At 44.0% G+C, this 14,720-nt stretch overlaps 1 protein-coding gene across 2 annotated transcripts; it reads right to left on the bottom strand.

Annotated features, from left to right (window-relative positions):
- Nucleotides 1-1,706: 1,706 nt before the first annotated feature.
- Nucleotides 1,707-13,121, bottom strand: LOC142767710 (uncharacterized). Of its 2 annotated transcripts, none has more exons than XM_075869924.1 (5): nucleotides 12,749-13,121; nucleotides 7,715-7,769; nucleotides 5,494-5,582; nucleotides 2,154-2,313; nucleotides 1,707-2,056 (listed from the first exon to the last, which is right to left on the bottom strand). In XM_075869924.1, the coding sequence occupies exons 1-5, from the start codon at nucleotides 12,893-12,895 to the stop codon at nucleotides 1,794-1,796; spliced, it is 714 nt and encodes a 237-aa protein (XP_075726039.1). In that variant the 5' UTR covers nucleotides 12,896-13,121; the 3' UTR covers nucleotides 1,707-1,793. The 2 variants fall into 2 exon arrangements, with proteins under 2 accessions (XP_075726039.1, XP_075726040.1); XM_075869925.1 differs by having other exon boundaries at nucleotides 7,715-7,777; nucleotides 12,749-12,893.
- Nucleotides 13,122-14,720: the final 1,599 nt, after the last annotated feature.

The raw sequence follows: 14,720 nt of genomic DNA, 5'->3' as shown, positions 1-14,720 counted from the left end.
TGAGAGCTACGAGGTTTCCAGCAGTGCTTTTCCTCCTGATCTCAACGAGCATGCAACAGTCACTAGTGCACGGTTGAGCTGTAGGTAATTCTCAACATTACACGTAATTTTTTCATTGCAAAGACACTACCTATATCAGCCACGTGAAGTTTTTTTCGGTACACTGATAATGAGTAAACACTAAGGAGTGTTTAGAGAAATTAAGTTAAACAATATCATAAGCAATAAAAAAAGCTGTAGTAGTATTTTTGGAGGTGAATTGATGGCTGAAGATGAGTGGATGCTGACACTTATTTGATATCCTAGTGGGCACTCTACTGATTGATCTTGGCAACTCCTCTGTAAGACTGCTTGGAATTATCACTGTTCACTAGATTTGTTGCCAGGTGAAATGCAAGAAGGACAGTCCATGTGGTTCAAGGACACTGAAAAGTCTTACCTTATTCGTGTCAGTTGGCAAAAAAATAGAAGGCTGTCTCGTATTGCGGAAATAGGGGTCAAAGAAAGCTTCGCACTGGCGGGTCTGGCATGTTGTACATACTTTCTGTCGCAATGTGTAATGCTTCCTTCTTAATTTTTTTATCACCCACATGCTAAGCAACTCAGCACTTGTTACAGGCAACATAATCATTGAGACAAAAGCCTCTTCACAGTTACAAATAACTTATTACCATCCACTATACCCTACACTTTACTTAATAACATCCCCTATACCTCCAGTTCTCATATTCAACGTCTGAGAAAGAAAAGAAGCCCTTAAATCGCCCTTATTTTTTCATTCGAAGCAAGAGTCTTATTTTGGAAGACTTAATGCCTTCAGGTAACATGCCAGAGATTATTAGGCACCTGCCCAGGCAGCACGCCGCCGTTGGACCAATCTTGGACCAACATCGGCTAACATCGGCACCGACGTCGGGCCGACGTCGGAAGTGCAACTTCTTCCAATGTCGGGCCGACGTTCAAGCCAATGATGGGCCGACGTTTTGCCGATGTTTTAGCCAGTATGCAACCAACATTGGGCCGACGAAGGCCCATCGTATTGCCGACAAAGCTGCCAATGTTCGGCCAACATCGGGCCATATTTCAGCCAATCACATGCCATTTTTACGCCATGTTTGCTGCACGACGAATATTGGCTACGGATGTACGACCGACATTGGACCAATCCAGGGCCACATTGCAGCCAATCGAATGCCGTTATTACACCGATGTTTCCTGCACGACGAATATTGGCTACTGATTGGCTTGCCATTATGTAACCACTATTAGTAGGGAATTTTTCTTACCGAAATATTTAAGCAATATGCCTCGATGACCCGCTCTTGTAGCTTTGCAGCCCTGTATACTTGGGGCAACAGAAAATTGAATGCCGAGAACTGAAAGCAGTTACTCGATCTATTTCATCTTTTATACCTCATTCCCTTTGCTAACACTAGAAGTGTAGTTTATTTTTTTACCAATTTATCTTTTGCAATAGCGAGTGCTTTATTTGGTACTGGTATTTGGTACAGCAGATCGAAAAAAGTCGTTAGGAAGTAAATGCTGAAAGCGTATGTCCCCCACTTGCAATCCCCACATATGTCCCACACATGGTAATCGAGAATATTCATAGTTTAGAGCATTTTTTTGTAACTAAAACATGGTGATGGTGCTTCCGAATCAGCATAAGCTAGCCGAACAGTGCACCACCGACAGTCTGCAGACTATTTATTCTTTGTTTTTTTTTATTTATTTGGTACAACAAAAAATGTATACATTGAAAAATATATATACACAACTAAAAAAGGCCCGCTCTACTGCAGGTCAGGTTGCGTTGGGGACACAGTGACAGTGGTGCTGTCAAGGCCCTGGCTGCTGTGGCTGGGCAGGAAGCCAGCTGCCGCGAGCAGCCGATAATCTGCACTCTGAGAGTGGGGATCATCGGGCTGCTCCACAACAAATGTTTCTCTGAAGCGCCGCTTCCTGCCCCCACAGCGATCACCAGACCCTGGCAGCCACCTCTTAATAAAGTTGAGGGCCTCCGCCTGGTCGCACCCTGCTTTTTGGCAGATGACATCTGCATACAAGAACAGAAATACCATAGTACACATGAAGCACTGCAGTACAGAGAATACACAAGGGTACACACACATAAAACAATGAACAAGTCTAACCTGTCACTAATCTACAGAGCCTCAGGTTCACAAAGGCCCTTTTCCCTTTTCTGCCATGAAGGCTGTACAGCACTTGCACGTCATGTGCCAATACAGCCTTCATGGCATTCACACCAATTTCTCGGAGGCCACGTCCCCCAATCTGCAGGAGGTGCTTGCACTGTAAAAAAATGCAAGAAGCATAGATGGGGTAAACGCAACAGCACATCAAAATGTTTTCATGATAAAAAAAATCTGCAAGAGGACACTGAAAATAACAACTTGAATTTTTGGGCATCATAACATTTCATTGTTTTTTTACGCTAACTTCAACTCACTTGACCTAAAATGGTTTCCACATCAGCCCTCTCACACTCAGTGTGAGAACCTTTCAGAGTCCTTCTCTGAATGCAGTTTCGCTGTTATGAAATCAAATACAACACTGTTATAACCCTTAATAAATATTGATTCTAGCTATGAAATAGTATAATTACTTTGTACAGTGCTCAAATTCCAATACACGTTTCTTCGAGGTTACTATGTCTTTGCCTGAATGTTGACCAGGAGTAGCTTCTACACGTGAAAAACGATAAAATATGTGGAATTCAAAAAGAAGCTTGGACATGTTTTTAATCAATGCATTGTAAGCAGAGCACAACAAGATAAATGAACATGATCAAGGCGTACTAAGAGGCCACCTTAGAGCGGCCAAATCTTGGTCATAGATGAAACTGATAGAAAAATAAAGGTCGCACTAGATGGTCGCACCATTTGCTGTTTATATTTTTCTGTGATAGCCAACAAAGAGGCATGTCGCTATAGAAATCTCATCACAATAAACAAAGGTGCATTTTTCTTCACACTGCGAAATTTGGTGCGTGTTAGATTTTTAAAAAAGTAAGAAATCGACTAACACAAGGCAGGGTGAACTGTAGCTCAAAGTAGAGAGAGCCGCAGCGGACACGAAATAGGGTGATAAATGAACAAAATTACTGAATGTCTGTTTTAAGCAGGCTATTGCTAGTCACTGCCCATCAAACACACGATGCCGCCTACATCGTCTGCTAGCTTAGGACAGTTCACTCGGACTTCACAGACTATAGTAAATACAGTCGAATCTCATTAATTCCAACACACTTAATTCGAACTGACGCTGTGGTCCTATCAAAGCTATACCGCGCTCCGAAAATGCTCTCAGCACCCCGCCCAATCCTGCGGTGGCACTTCAGACACCTCATCGCTGTGCTTGAAGAAGAAAATGAAGAAAAGGAAAGAAAAGACTGCGGTGGAATGTTTGCCAAATGCCAATCTGCGACATTCCTGTGCCACGCTTCGGCTTTTTCCGTCCCTGCCACGTAGAGACCCTTCTCCACTTAACACTGCGCATGAAGAGAAAGAGGGGAGAAAAAGCTGTCGCAGAGAGTTGGCTCTCTCTCATGCCAATCTGCAACGCGCCGGTGTCACGCTTCCCTGTTTTCCGTCCCTGCTATGTAGAGACTCTTCTCCTTTCAACACCGCGCATGAAGAGAGAAAAAAAAAAAGCTGCTGCGGAGTGTTTCTCTCTCGAATGCCGATCTGCTTTTCTCCAGGTGGAGACGCTCCTCCATTCTCATCATGTGCTGGCCACGCTCCGGCTGCACCGCAGATGGTAACAGTGGAAACACAGTTGTCTTCGAAGAGTGTCAGCACTGGACATTGCCGCGCGCAACTTCTTTTGCCAGGAGAATACTGAAGCCGAAGTACAAATGCTTTGCAAACTGCACGCAAAACTTGTTGACTCGTTGCAAGGCCAACGTGTACAGACATGTATTGACTACTTTAATTAATGACGGATGTCCTGTAATTTGTGAATAAAACTCCATGCACATGCATCACTGCATGGTGAGCCCTCCGCTCGTTTACCGTATTTACTCTATTCTACCGCGCCCTCAATTGTAACGCGCGCCCGGTTTCCACGACAAAAAAAAAAAAAAAAAACTAAGACATCGGTTGCAACGCGCACCCTTTTTTCTCGTTGGCCCGCTTGATCACACCACTCGCGAAAACGACTCTTTTTGAGAGCGTCTTCCGTTTAAATATGAAGTACGGGGGAAGCTTATGCCTATCTGACGTGCAACAGAGCATTGCTGTCACTCTAGTTTTACCGTGGCCCGATGTCAGTACACAAACTTGCTTCGCCCCCTTCTCCTAGACGGTTGTGGTGCCAGGCATGTCGAAGTAAAGAGGCGTGTGATCGGCATTCCCGATTTGCCAAAGCAGGTGTTGTTGTGCCGCAAGTTTAGGAGGAACCTCTGAAGACTCTGAAGCTTTTCTTCGTACTCCTCCGGCAACTTCCGGCATATGCCCGTTCGCCTTCGGAGGGAAAAGCCTTTTCTCTTCATAAAGTTCGTTAGCCAGCACCTGCTCGCTTTAAAATGGCTCTGCATTAGCGCTTTTTCTAAGGCTAACTGCATAGCCTGCACTTGGAGCAGTTCTGTCGTCACGGGCCGCTGTGCCGCTCACTTCTTCCACATATTAAACACACACCTCAGATACTCGCCGAGCAGCTCTTCAATTTGTGGAAACCGACCCTGCTGTGGTCCACTGAAGCCTTTGCGTGAATCTTTGCTGTCGACAATATTCTGCTTTTGTTTCCGCCAGTCCCACACGCACGTTTCGGGAACTTCGAATGACCGCGATGCGGCCCGATTTCTGTCCGTTCCGGCACACGCGACGACTTTTCTTTTAGAAGCAGCATTGTGGTGCACTCGTCGAGTTTTTGGAGTCGGCCCTACCATGCCGTCGATGCTAATGTACTACAAGATGACGAACTCCTCAGCACACGTATGAAGTGCCGCGCATGGGAAACACATAGGCAGAAATGACCGACGCGCCATGCCGACGCACGTAGGGGGCGGCCATTTTGTAAGTGGCGATGGCAATAGAATGACCATATTCATTTCTTTTGTCGTACTCGATTCTATCGCACATGCGATTTATGAACTCTCTTAACCGGAAAAAAGGTGCGTGTTAGATTCAAGTAATTACAGTAAGTCATTATTTTGAACTTCTTTTAATTTGAACAAATTTTCTGGCCTCTTTGAGTACGAATTATTCATATTCGACTGTAGTACAGTGGCTTATGAGATAACCTGACTAGTTTGTTTCCCGAAACACAGTATCTTAAAGCAGTACTAAATTTCTGCATGTTACATAGGCATATTAAAAATCAAGAAATATACACCAAAGCCACAGCCACAGCTTTACTCTGCACAGCTGCCTCTGCTGCCTCCACTTCTCCAATTGTACCAGCAGGCAGCCGGGGAAGGTCAGAGGGGCGCTGTGCTGGCTGGGCGTGCTGAGGCACTGACAAGAGCCGTACCTCGTGCTTCAGCTGTCGCACCTCCTGCAGAACCTCTCTTTGTTGCTGCCGGATGCCAAGTTGGATCCGCAGGATCCATAGCAATAGAGCTGAAACATACAAGAGTACATACCATATTTACTCGCACAATTTGCATCCTCACCAGTATAATTAGCCAGCCTGCTTTACTACAAGAAACTTTTTGCTCGCATACTTTGCCCTCCCCAACCAGCCCGAGCCACCTTGCCAGCACACACACAGACACATTTGACTTCATGATGCTCTGGTCAGGCACATCTCTTGTCGAGCAGGCGAGTGCAGTCTTACACAAATTGGACTGAGTGCAAGGTCCCTTCTTCCATGAACTTTTATGCTTTCCCTAGAATATCGAACTTGAAAACCGAAACCTGTTTATGTGTAGTCCGAAATGCCTAAAGGTTTGCCTCCTATCTTCCCACCTCTTTCACGGCAAGAATGTATTCCCGAGACACAGCACAGATGTTGAACGCGTGCAAGGACCTGTCACATCAACCAGATGAGGCAGGTTTTCGCACTCTTTTTTTTTTTCGGTTTCGCCATCTGGCCATTGCGTTTTTACTGTTCCTTGTGATAGGCTACAATAATTATATACGAGGCAGATTGCTATTATAAAGCTTACCGAAGAAAACTGAAACCGTGCTACCGCTAAGCACATCAGCGTGGAGTTCTTCGACATGCAATATTCAGTATGGGAGCCAGCAGAACAGTGCGTTGAATAAGACTTAGCATAGAAGCTTGGGTGTGTTGGTTAGATATCGGAGGGAACACAACGCAATAGAAGACTGGGACAAGGAATGGGCACACACACACATGAAGGGCGACACACACAGCACTGTGTTGGCATCGCGCTTCCTTGTCTGCATCTTACTTTACGTTGGGTTCCCGACAATTATTGGAAAGTACTTATGTTCTCTGGTATAACCCTGTCATGGGAACTGGTTTTTGTGAGCACTGTTCGGAAGAACTTCAAGAAAATTGGGGCATTTGAACAGGCTTAGCAAACAAATGACCATCCGCTTTGAGACAGCTGTGACAGCGCCTGCAACATATATTCCCAGTTGAGCTTTTAGGCCAGCGATTCCTACTAGCTTCGCACATGACCGGATTGACAAAACAAGTACACATAATACGCGAGTATATACCGCATTTGACTCTGTAGCTTTGATGAACCAGGCAGATACACAAATTTATCCAAAACTCCATTGATTCTGTTGCAAAATTATTTAACAAACAAATTGCGATGTTATCGATGTTACTATACGATTGTGGCACTTTACCATTGCAGCTTTCCAGGAGGCACACATAGTGCAGCGCCACTCGCAGTTAATTGTATGCAGTAGGTTGCTCACAGCAACTGACTGCATGCAATGGTGAACATCTTGCATGCTTGCACCACTGTTTCAGCATGCTGGCTGCTTCCCATACGCCTATCAATTGATGTTCATGAAATTGGGAAGATGAAGAAAGACTACACAGTGCCCTCTGGCCACCCTATACTCCAAACCTCCAGCCAACAAACAAACAAAAGAAACAGAAGTATGCAAATGAATATTATTCCTAATGCAGCTGGAATGGAGTGTAGTTTTCACCAATTCTGTGTGTTAAGTCAATATGAAGTGAGTTAACTCCATCAAGTAGCTTTTCTCATAACAGTGTTCAATCTATTGTAACACAAGGAGTGACTTCATAGCATCTAGAAAAAAAAAATAGAATCTTCAGTATTTGATAGAAATGTGAGGCTCTACCTTAAAACAACAATAATCTGGAAAAAGAACTCATTACATTCGAAAAAAAAAAAGGTAGCACAGTTGATCCCCTTTACAAGAGACACTGATGTAACAGACAAACGGGGATAAGAGGCACCAGTGTGCAGGCTGACATTTGGCCCATCATGCATCAGGCACTCCGTAGATGCGCCTGTGCAGCCGGGAGCCCTGCAGTCAAGCATGCTGAGCAAGACTGTTGACCACTGTACAATGACACATTGCCACAAAATTTCAAAACTTCATTTCACAGACTTCTGCAAAAGCTTCTTACACTCTTGCATAATTTTTGCACAAGCTTCTCTCATTCTTGCGTGATTTTCGTCAGAACATATAAGTGTTGGAAGTTGTATGTCCCCAAAAACTTGCACAATACAAATAGCATACATTAAAGTCTATCACTTAATACGTGCATAGTGTAACAATGAAAGGAAACTCACGCATGGTTTGCTCCGAGCCTTCCCCGTGCGATGCCTCCTTGAGCCTTGGAGAGCACTGTACAGCTAGAGCAAAGTAGCATCAATCCAGTGTTAATGGCAGGTTAACAAGACAACAAAACTAACCCCCATATTCATAAACGCTCCCCGACTCGACTTTCACCCTTCACTTGACAGAGTTGAGCACTGTGCCGCTGCTCGTTTGAAAGCGACGCTGCGCTACTCGAGAATCACAGCAGATTATTGCTGACATGCAGCAATTTTCTCTGCTTAGAGACGGCGCTCCCATCAGCCATCTCAAGTGAAGGTGAAGCGTTGAGTGGAGGGACGTTCTAGAATACGGGGGTAAGATTGGTTGCAAGAACACTACAATAGACATACTTAATTTTTACACTTCATCTATATTGTACAGCTACACACATTCTGCATCCTTATAATGCAACATATACATACAGGCTTATAAAGTAAACACTGTAGGCTGCTCAAATAACACCTACACAAAAAAATTACCCAAAAGTGGCCATGCGCAAAGTACTTTTATTTGAAACTCACAAAACTTATGTGGTGATGGAGAATAAATAAGACAGGTTACGCTTGGAGGCACATGAGACCTTCGCAGCTTTCATAAAGTACAAAAAACAATATGGTGTGTGTGTATGTATGTAAGCATGAAGCTTCAGCCTTTACATATGGTTTCTTTGAAAGAATCGACTTGAACTTTATGGCACCTGTGTCCTTCAGCGCAATTGAAAGCCTGCTGATCAGTGTGTGTAATCGTGGAATAGTTACATAGAAAATGGCGTGAAACACCTAAAATCAAATTTTTCTAGCTAGGAAATATGCAGCTGTGTATACACAACACATGCTGCAAACAGTGGGAGGTGACCACAAGAGTGATTTGAGTGTAAGCGGCAGTATTCCGCATTCATGCACCCCGCCATTTTCAACTGTTGCCCAAAAGCAGCACCACTTCAGCGTGCTACTTTTTTTTTTACATCATAAACAGCACGGAATACAGCGAGGATGAAAACAACATATGCAATTAAATTTTGAGCACTATTTATGGTGCGCATGATTGATTGATTGATATGTGGGGTTTAACGTCCCAAAACCACTATATGATTATGATAGACGCCGTAGTGGAGGGCTCCGGAAATTTAGAACACCTGGGGTTCTTTAACGTGCACCTAAATCTGAGCACACGGGCCTACAACATTCCCGCCTCCATCGGAAATGCAGCCGCCGCAGCCGGGATTCGAACCAGCGCCCTGCGGGTCAGCAGCCGAGTACCTTAACCACTAGACCACCATGGCGGGGATGGTGCGCATGAAAAAAAAAAGGACTTCGTACAACGATGAATTCATAATTTGCCTTCACGGACCTTCTGTTAGGCTGCACCACATACAAATTTTTTGTGGCTTTCAAAAGAGATTTGAAAAAAAAATAATAACCGTGTTTACTCTCGTCATGAGCGCACTCACTAAGTCACCCTCATTTCAGTCGCCAAAATTTTGAATTTTTTTTTCTTCCACATATTAAACACACACCTTACGTTCATCCACTGAAGTCCCACGGGCTCCCCCCCCTTTGCCGCCTTCGCTCGCTGCCACATGCCATTTTATTTTTGTTTCTATTTGTTCACGCGGAACGTCCCCTGTCTTTTTTAATTATCTCTTGTAACATGTGTGGCATTATCTTGTTGCCGAAGTGCCACAGGTGCTCTGCTATGTAGATGCACCATTAAACTGGTATTTTTGATCAACTGTGCATTTCTGATGTTTACCTTGCAATTACGTAAAACTGGCATGCTTCTTGATCTACGATACACATGTGGCTTGTCTCACTTTGAAGGAAAAGTTAGCATACAATGGTGTAAATGCTTAGAATTTGAAATATTGGGGCAGCAGCATACCGGAGATGATCATATGGTAAAGAAACAAGTGCTGCCTTATCCGTCAATAAATTTTGCGAGCTAAAAAAAGTACAAAAGCACAGCGAGGCTATGATGTGGTTCAACCTGTGGATTCGCTTCATTTATCACGCCATATGATGAAGCTTCCTTTGGTAAAACTGCTCAGATAAGAAAAAAAGTTTGCTGTCCAATACAGCAACTATACAAAGTGTGCACATGCATCTCGCAGCGCCTTTTTGTCACTTCCGAAATGCGCCACCAACATGCCCGGGCACCAACCGAATCTATCGCCTACAACTGCCATGTTGTCTCCTCGTGCTTGCACCCGTTTAGTTTTGCCTCACGATGCAAGTTTGAGAAATTATGAGCTGCTAGTGAGGCAAGTTGATTTAGTAGTCCACGCAGAGGGAGCAGAGCTTAGGGTGTTTCTTCGCTGAAAGTTATAACCTAAAATTGAGAACGCACATTCCGATTTTCCTAAAAGTACCAGCGTATTTGGCTGGTGCAGATTAACAAAAGCTACTTGAAGAAACTTTGCAATATTTGCATCTTCAGGTGCAACTTCATTACGGGTAAGTGCCATAGCCAAGTATTTACCTGCAAACAGATATAGCTTACCAAGATACTGTACATAGAAACTTGTCCGCAGTTAAAATCATGATGGCGAGGAAGGCGGTTAAAATCGTGATGGTGATCGCGGAGATTTGGTATTGCATTGAAACAAACTATAAAGAATGGGAAACAATATTAGTTCACTTTGAAGTATAGCCGATCGGTTCAAGTTGGGCGTCAGGATTTTTTTTTATTAGTCAATTAATTCTATACACGGTCTCTATCATGTTCAGTGACTCCACTGTACATTAGCGTACAACAAAAGCAAAATACAAAGTGAAAAGTGTGTTAAAGCATATGCGAAAAATAAAGTGATGACTGGCATTACTGCGGCACACACCACGCAAAGTCGCTATCTGCCTTGTATAATATTTTCCTCGACTATTTCCACAAATTGCAATCAAAGAGGCTCAAGCTCAACATCAGCACTGTTTAAAACACTTGGGGGGTGGGGGGGCATTGCTACTTTGGTGGCGTAGGCCGTGACAATATATTCATAATATTATATCTCTTGTAAACTTGCCTAGCTCTGCACGACTAGTTTTCGATAGGAGCAGCTGCGCTTCGCACATCCACTCTTAAAATTGCGGCTCGAGAGATTTTGAGCTTTCACTTGTTTTTAGGCCAGGCAATTTGTAGTGAAAGCAAGATAATAGGCCCTCATAGGTTGTGGCGGGCAGCCGGTGTACGCCGTGGCTGGTATATGCGGGCAGCCGGGGTACGTCGTGGCTGGTATATGTGTCGCACATCTTGATTATCTGGTCTTGTATCGAGTGAACGAGCGAGGCCTTCCTAATCCAATGAGCTCGTTAAAGTAAGACAACAAAAAACCACAATGCTTCCACATCGTTCACAGCAACAGATGACGAGCCCCCAACAAACCGCACTGCAGCACGTGAACTGCCGTAGGTACCCAGGGAGTTACCCGGGCATGGCGGGAGAGGGCGACATCGGCAGAAGTGACATCACAAGAACACTATGTATAAAGGGGACATTTAAAGACTTTTTTCCCATTTTTGAACTTCGTGCACTGTTCTGTCACAATTTAGAGCTCAGAATAGTTGTATTTTGAAAAGGGCACTAATCTATAAGCCCAATGGTTCAAGGATGGGTGCATTTAGGGGGCCCATTCTACGTTTTACTTATGCCCTTCAAGAACATGCTTACAGGGCCCAAGTCCTGTTTCAGAAAGATCACGCTAGTGCGTGGCCAGCAGTCCGTCAAGCATTAGTGCTGGTGAGATTTGGAAATGCAGCGCATGAGCATCCTCATCTGCTACTTCTCTGCTCATGCTCTCGGGGCTTACTTGCAAGGCACGGTCCTTCGCACTTTTCATTTTCACACTGTAAATCAACTGATACCAACTCTGCCTTCCATTATTTAATAAACCAATATTTCATGGTCATGAGGACGAGCTTAAAATGTTTGCTACATCAGACCTGAACAGCATTTCGAGTCATCGAAACTTGCTAGTTGCAGCGAGCATTATGCGAAAAATATGATGTGCTTTACGGTGACAACTTGCAAAACACTGCAGCAACGATTAAAATCATGCATTTTTTGTGCTCACAGGAAATCCCTGAAGCAGGAGGCACTGGGCTAGATAAATTGCACAGCTAAAATACGGATGCGCTTTCCAATGCTGTCATGCGTACATGCGGAGAAATGGCAGACAAAACTGGGCGCACCCCGATTCTATGCGCATGCGTCCCATTCACAAGCCTCGCTGCCAGTTATCACAACATGGCTCACTGTCCATGAGCTCGCTTGTTTCCTGTAACAGTGGACCATACGGTACACCTATTTAAAACGAGGATAGAATGTATATAATGCAGCATCTGATGAAGCCATGATGATGTGTTGCTGATGAAATCTGGAACTCTAGTTAGTACCCTTATTGTTAACCAGCCGACCAACTAGCAAAAAGATTTGCGACTGAAATGATGGCATCTACACCTGCCCTTAAAGGGACACTGAACAAAGTTTTTGCCGCCGAGATTTTCAGCCAAAGCAAAAGATTGGACCATGAAATTCATAGACAATAATAATTTCAAGCAGAAACTACGAAAACATACTGAATTTAATGAGCCTTTTACAAAATGCCGCGTCTAGCTCTTAGACACGGCGTTTTCTAAAAGGTCGCGACATTTATTTTTCAAGTTTTTTTTTGTTATTCAAGACAAATCTACGGTGCATTGTTCACAGAAAACAAAATTGCATCGGTAAGATTTCTTTGCGAGCAGCTTACTAATTTTAAGGCAGGCGCGTTGATTCGTGAACTGAAGGATGCGAGTGATCGATCTTGCCTGCTAGTGGCTAGGCGACAAAGGCTTTCCCTCATGTCCTGGTGTAGCTAAGTCACGCAAATGGAGCAGAAAATGTGCATTATCATTTATTTCACCTAAATATCACACGTATGTGACTTATTGCCGGTGACAGGTGATCAGGATGAAGTCGACAAGTTGCAAATCTGAACAAGAATTCACTCGAATGAAAAACCAACCTATACTCACGTGCACGGTGAAGTCGAACACGTCGTCCGTCAATGTTGTCGCTGATGCCCGAAGGAAAAGAGAAGAGGACAAGCGACGGGGTCGTTTCTTTCTATAAAGTCGGCGGAACTGCCAGAACGGCCAACACAAAAGGCATCGGGTTGACATTCCTCCATCTGGGCATCAGTCGCTCCACCCGGGCATGCAGCTGCTACTGGTTCTACTACTATCCTCTTCCCCGTGCCTCTTCCCGACATTGCAGTGTTGCTGCCATACTCGCGAACCTTTTTAAATTAAAGCACGCAATCATGTATTATCGTGCGCCATACTAAACTTAAAAACAGTGCGCCGGTACATGAGATCACGAAGCGCGGTCCACGCCATCACAAGAGCAATTAGAGAAATGAAACAAAGAAAACAAAAATGTATAAAATATTTTGTCTCAATACGATCCGCAATCCAGTTTCCTGCAGCGGCTTTTGGCTCTGTATGGACGGCCAAGCCAGTGCCAAGCCAAGCTTGCGTCCCTGATCAGCTGTTTGTTTCCATCGAGAGTTCAATAGTGAACTGGCAATTTGTTTAGATGATATTGCTAAAGGGCTTGAAATTAAATATTTCTCTACGTACTACTGCTGTACTTTTCCTCTCTGTTTCCTGATCACAGTGATGAGATTGAGGAGGTTACAATTTAGAAAACAGCATGTGCAGCTCAAGCATTGCTAGTATCGCTGTTTCGGTAATAAAATGTTACAAAGATTTTGCCCCGCGACCTGCTTGCCGTGTTCGAGCACCCAGTAGAAATTTATGGGGCTGCGTTTGAAAGAGTTGAATAAAATTGCAATATTACGAAAGAAAGGCTCTGAAGCAACATCGCATTTTATCAGGCCTACACCTCCCACACCTAGACGAGTAAAACTCGTCGATATTGTCTTGCAAAGCTGTGTATAATATTTAAAACACATTCTTTAGCCCACGATGAATTATTCTCTCGTGTGGCTTCTCCATTTGGTACTGTCATGTTAACTTAAAAAGGCAACTTTCCATATTTAGTCTCTTTAGATGTTGCAAAAGCTTGACACGTGGTGTGTATGCCATACTGATAATTCTCCTCGTAACCTGGGTCCGCCTCTTTAAACAGCGTCGCATTTTATTGTTCGCAATTGTGTTTGTTTTATACTGTAAGCGAGCTGTGTGATTTCATCAGTATTCACGAGTGTTCCCTGACTATACAAACACGTGCGTCTTATTTGGTGTGGTGCACGTTTGTATGTAGCAAAAAATGTCATTTCGTGAGCGTGTGTCTGCATACACTTGCATGCCCTGCAGTACGTGTACATAATTAATGCAGTAAGGACTGCAATGCATAGCCTTGCATGGGACATATATTCCATGCACCCTCAGAGAAATGTTGTTTGTTATGAGCCTACTGTTTATCATTACATTTTTTTTTCGTTAAAGTTTCATCTCCATATAAAGCAGCTGTATGCAGGCACGAGCTTCAGCAGCTTCCTCGTTGTTCCATTTTAAATAAAAACACCAAGCCTACCCGAATCAATGATCTGTTTGCTATCATTACTGTTATGTGTTCTACGATGTACACAAAGACAGTAGTATACAAAAAATAGGGAGGGAATTGAATGCCCTGCCTGCATGGCTGCGCCGTTTCACAAGATCAGGCGCTGCGCTGTGAGGCTTCCTACCGGCCTGCAGAAATTCAAGGGAGCGTACAATAGCGTGGTTCAAGAGGACTTGTGGGGAATACTAGACACACTGGGTGTAAAAGATGGAGTCACTAATCGTTTAAAGGAAATCTATAAAACTAACAAGGTAGTTAAAAAGTGGGAAAAACAGGTATCCAAGCCCACAGTGGTGAAACGTGGACTTAGGCAGGCGTGCCCACTGTCACCCTTCTTATTCATGATGTACCTACAAGGATTAGAGGCGAAATTAGAGGCAAGGGGACTTGGCTTCAACCTCTCTTAGGTCAAACAAG

This window comes from Rhipicephalus microplus, chromosome 7, assembly GCF_043290135.1.
Source record: "Rhipicephalus microplus isolate Deutch F79 chromosome 7, USDA_Rmic, whole genome shotgun sequence".
Lineage (NCBI taxonomy): Eukaryota > Metazoa > Arthropoda > Arachnida > Ixodida > Ixodidae > Rhipicephalus > Rhipicephalus microplus.
The sequence above is the reverse complement of the archived record's forward strand: the minus strand, read 5'-3'. Positions and strand labels throughout refer to the sequence as shown.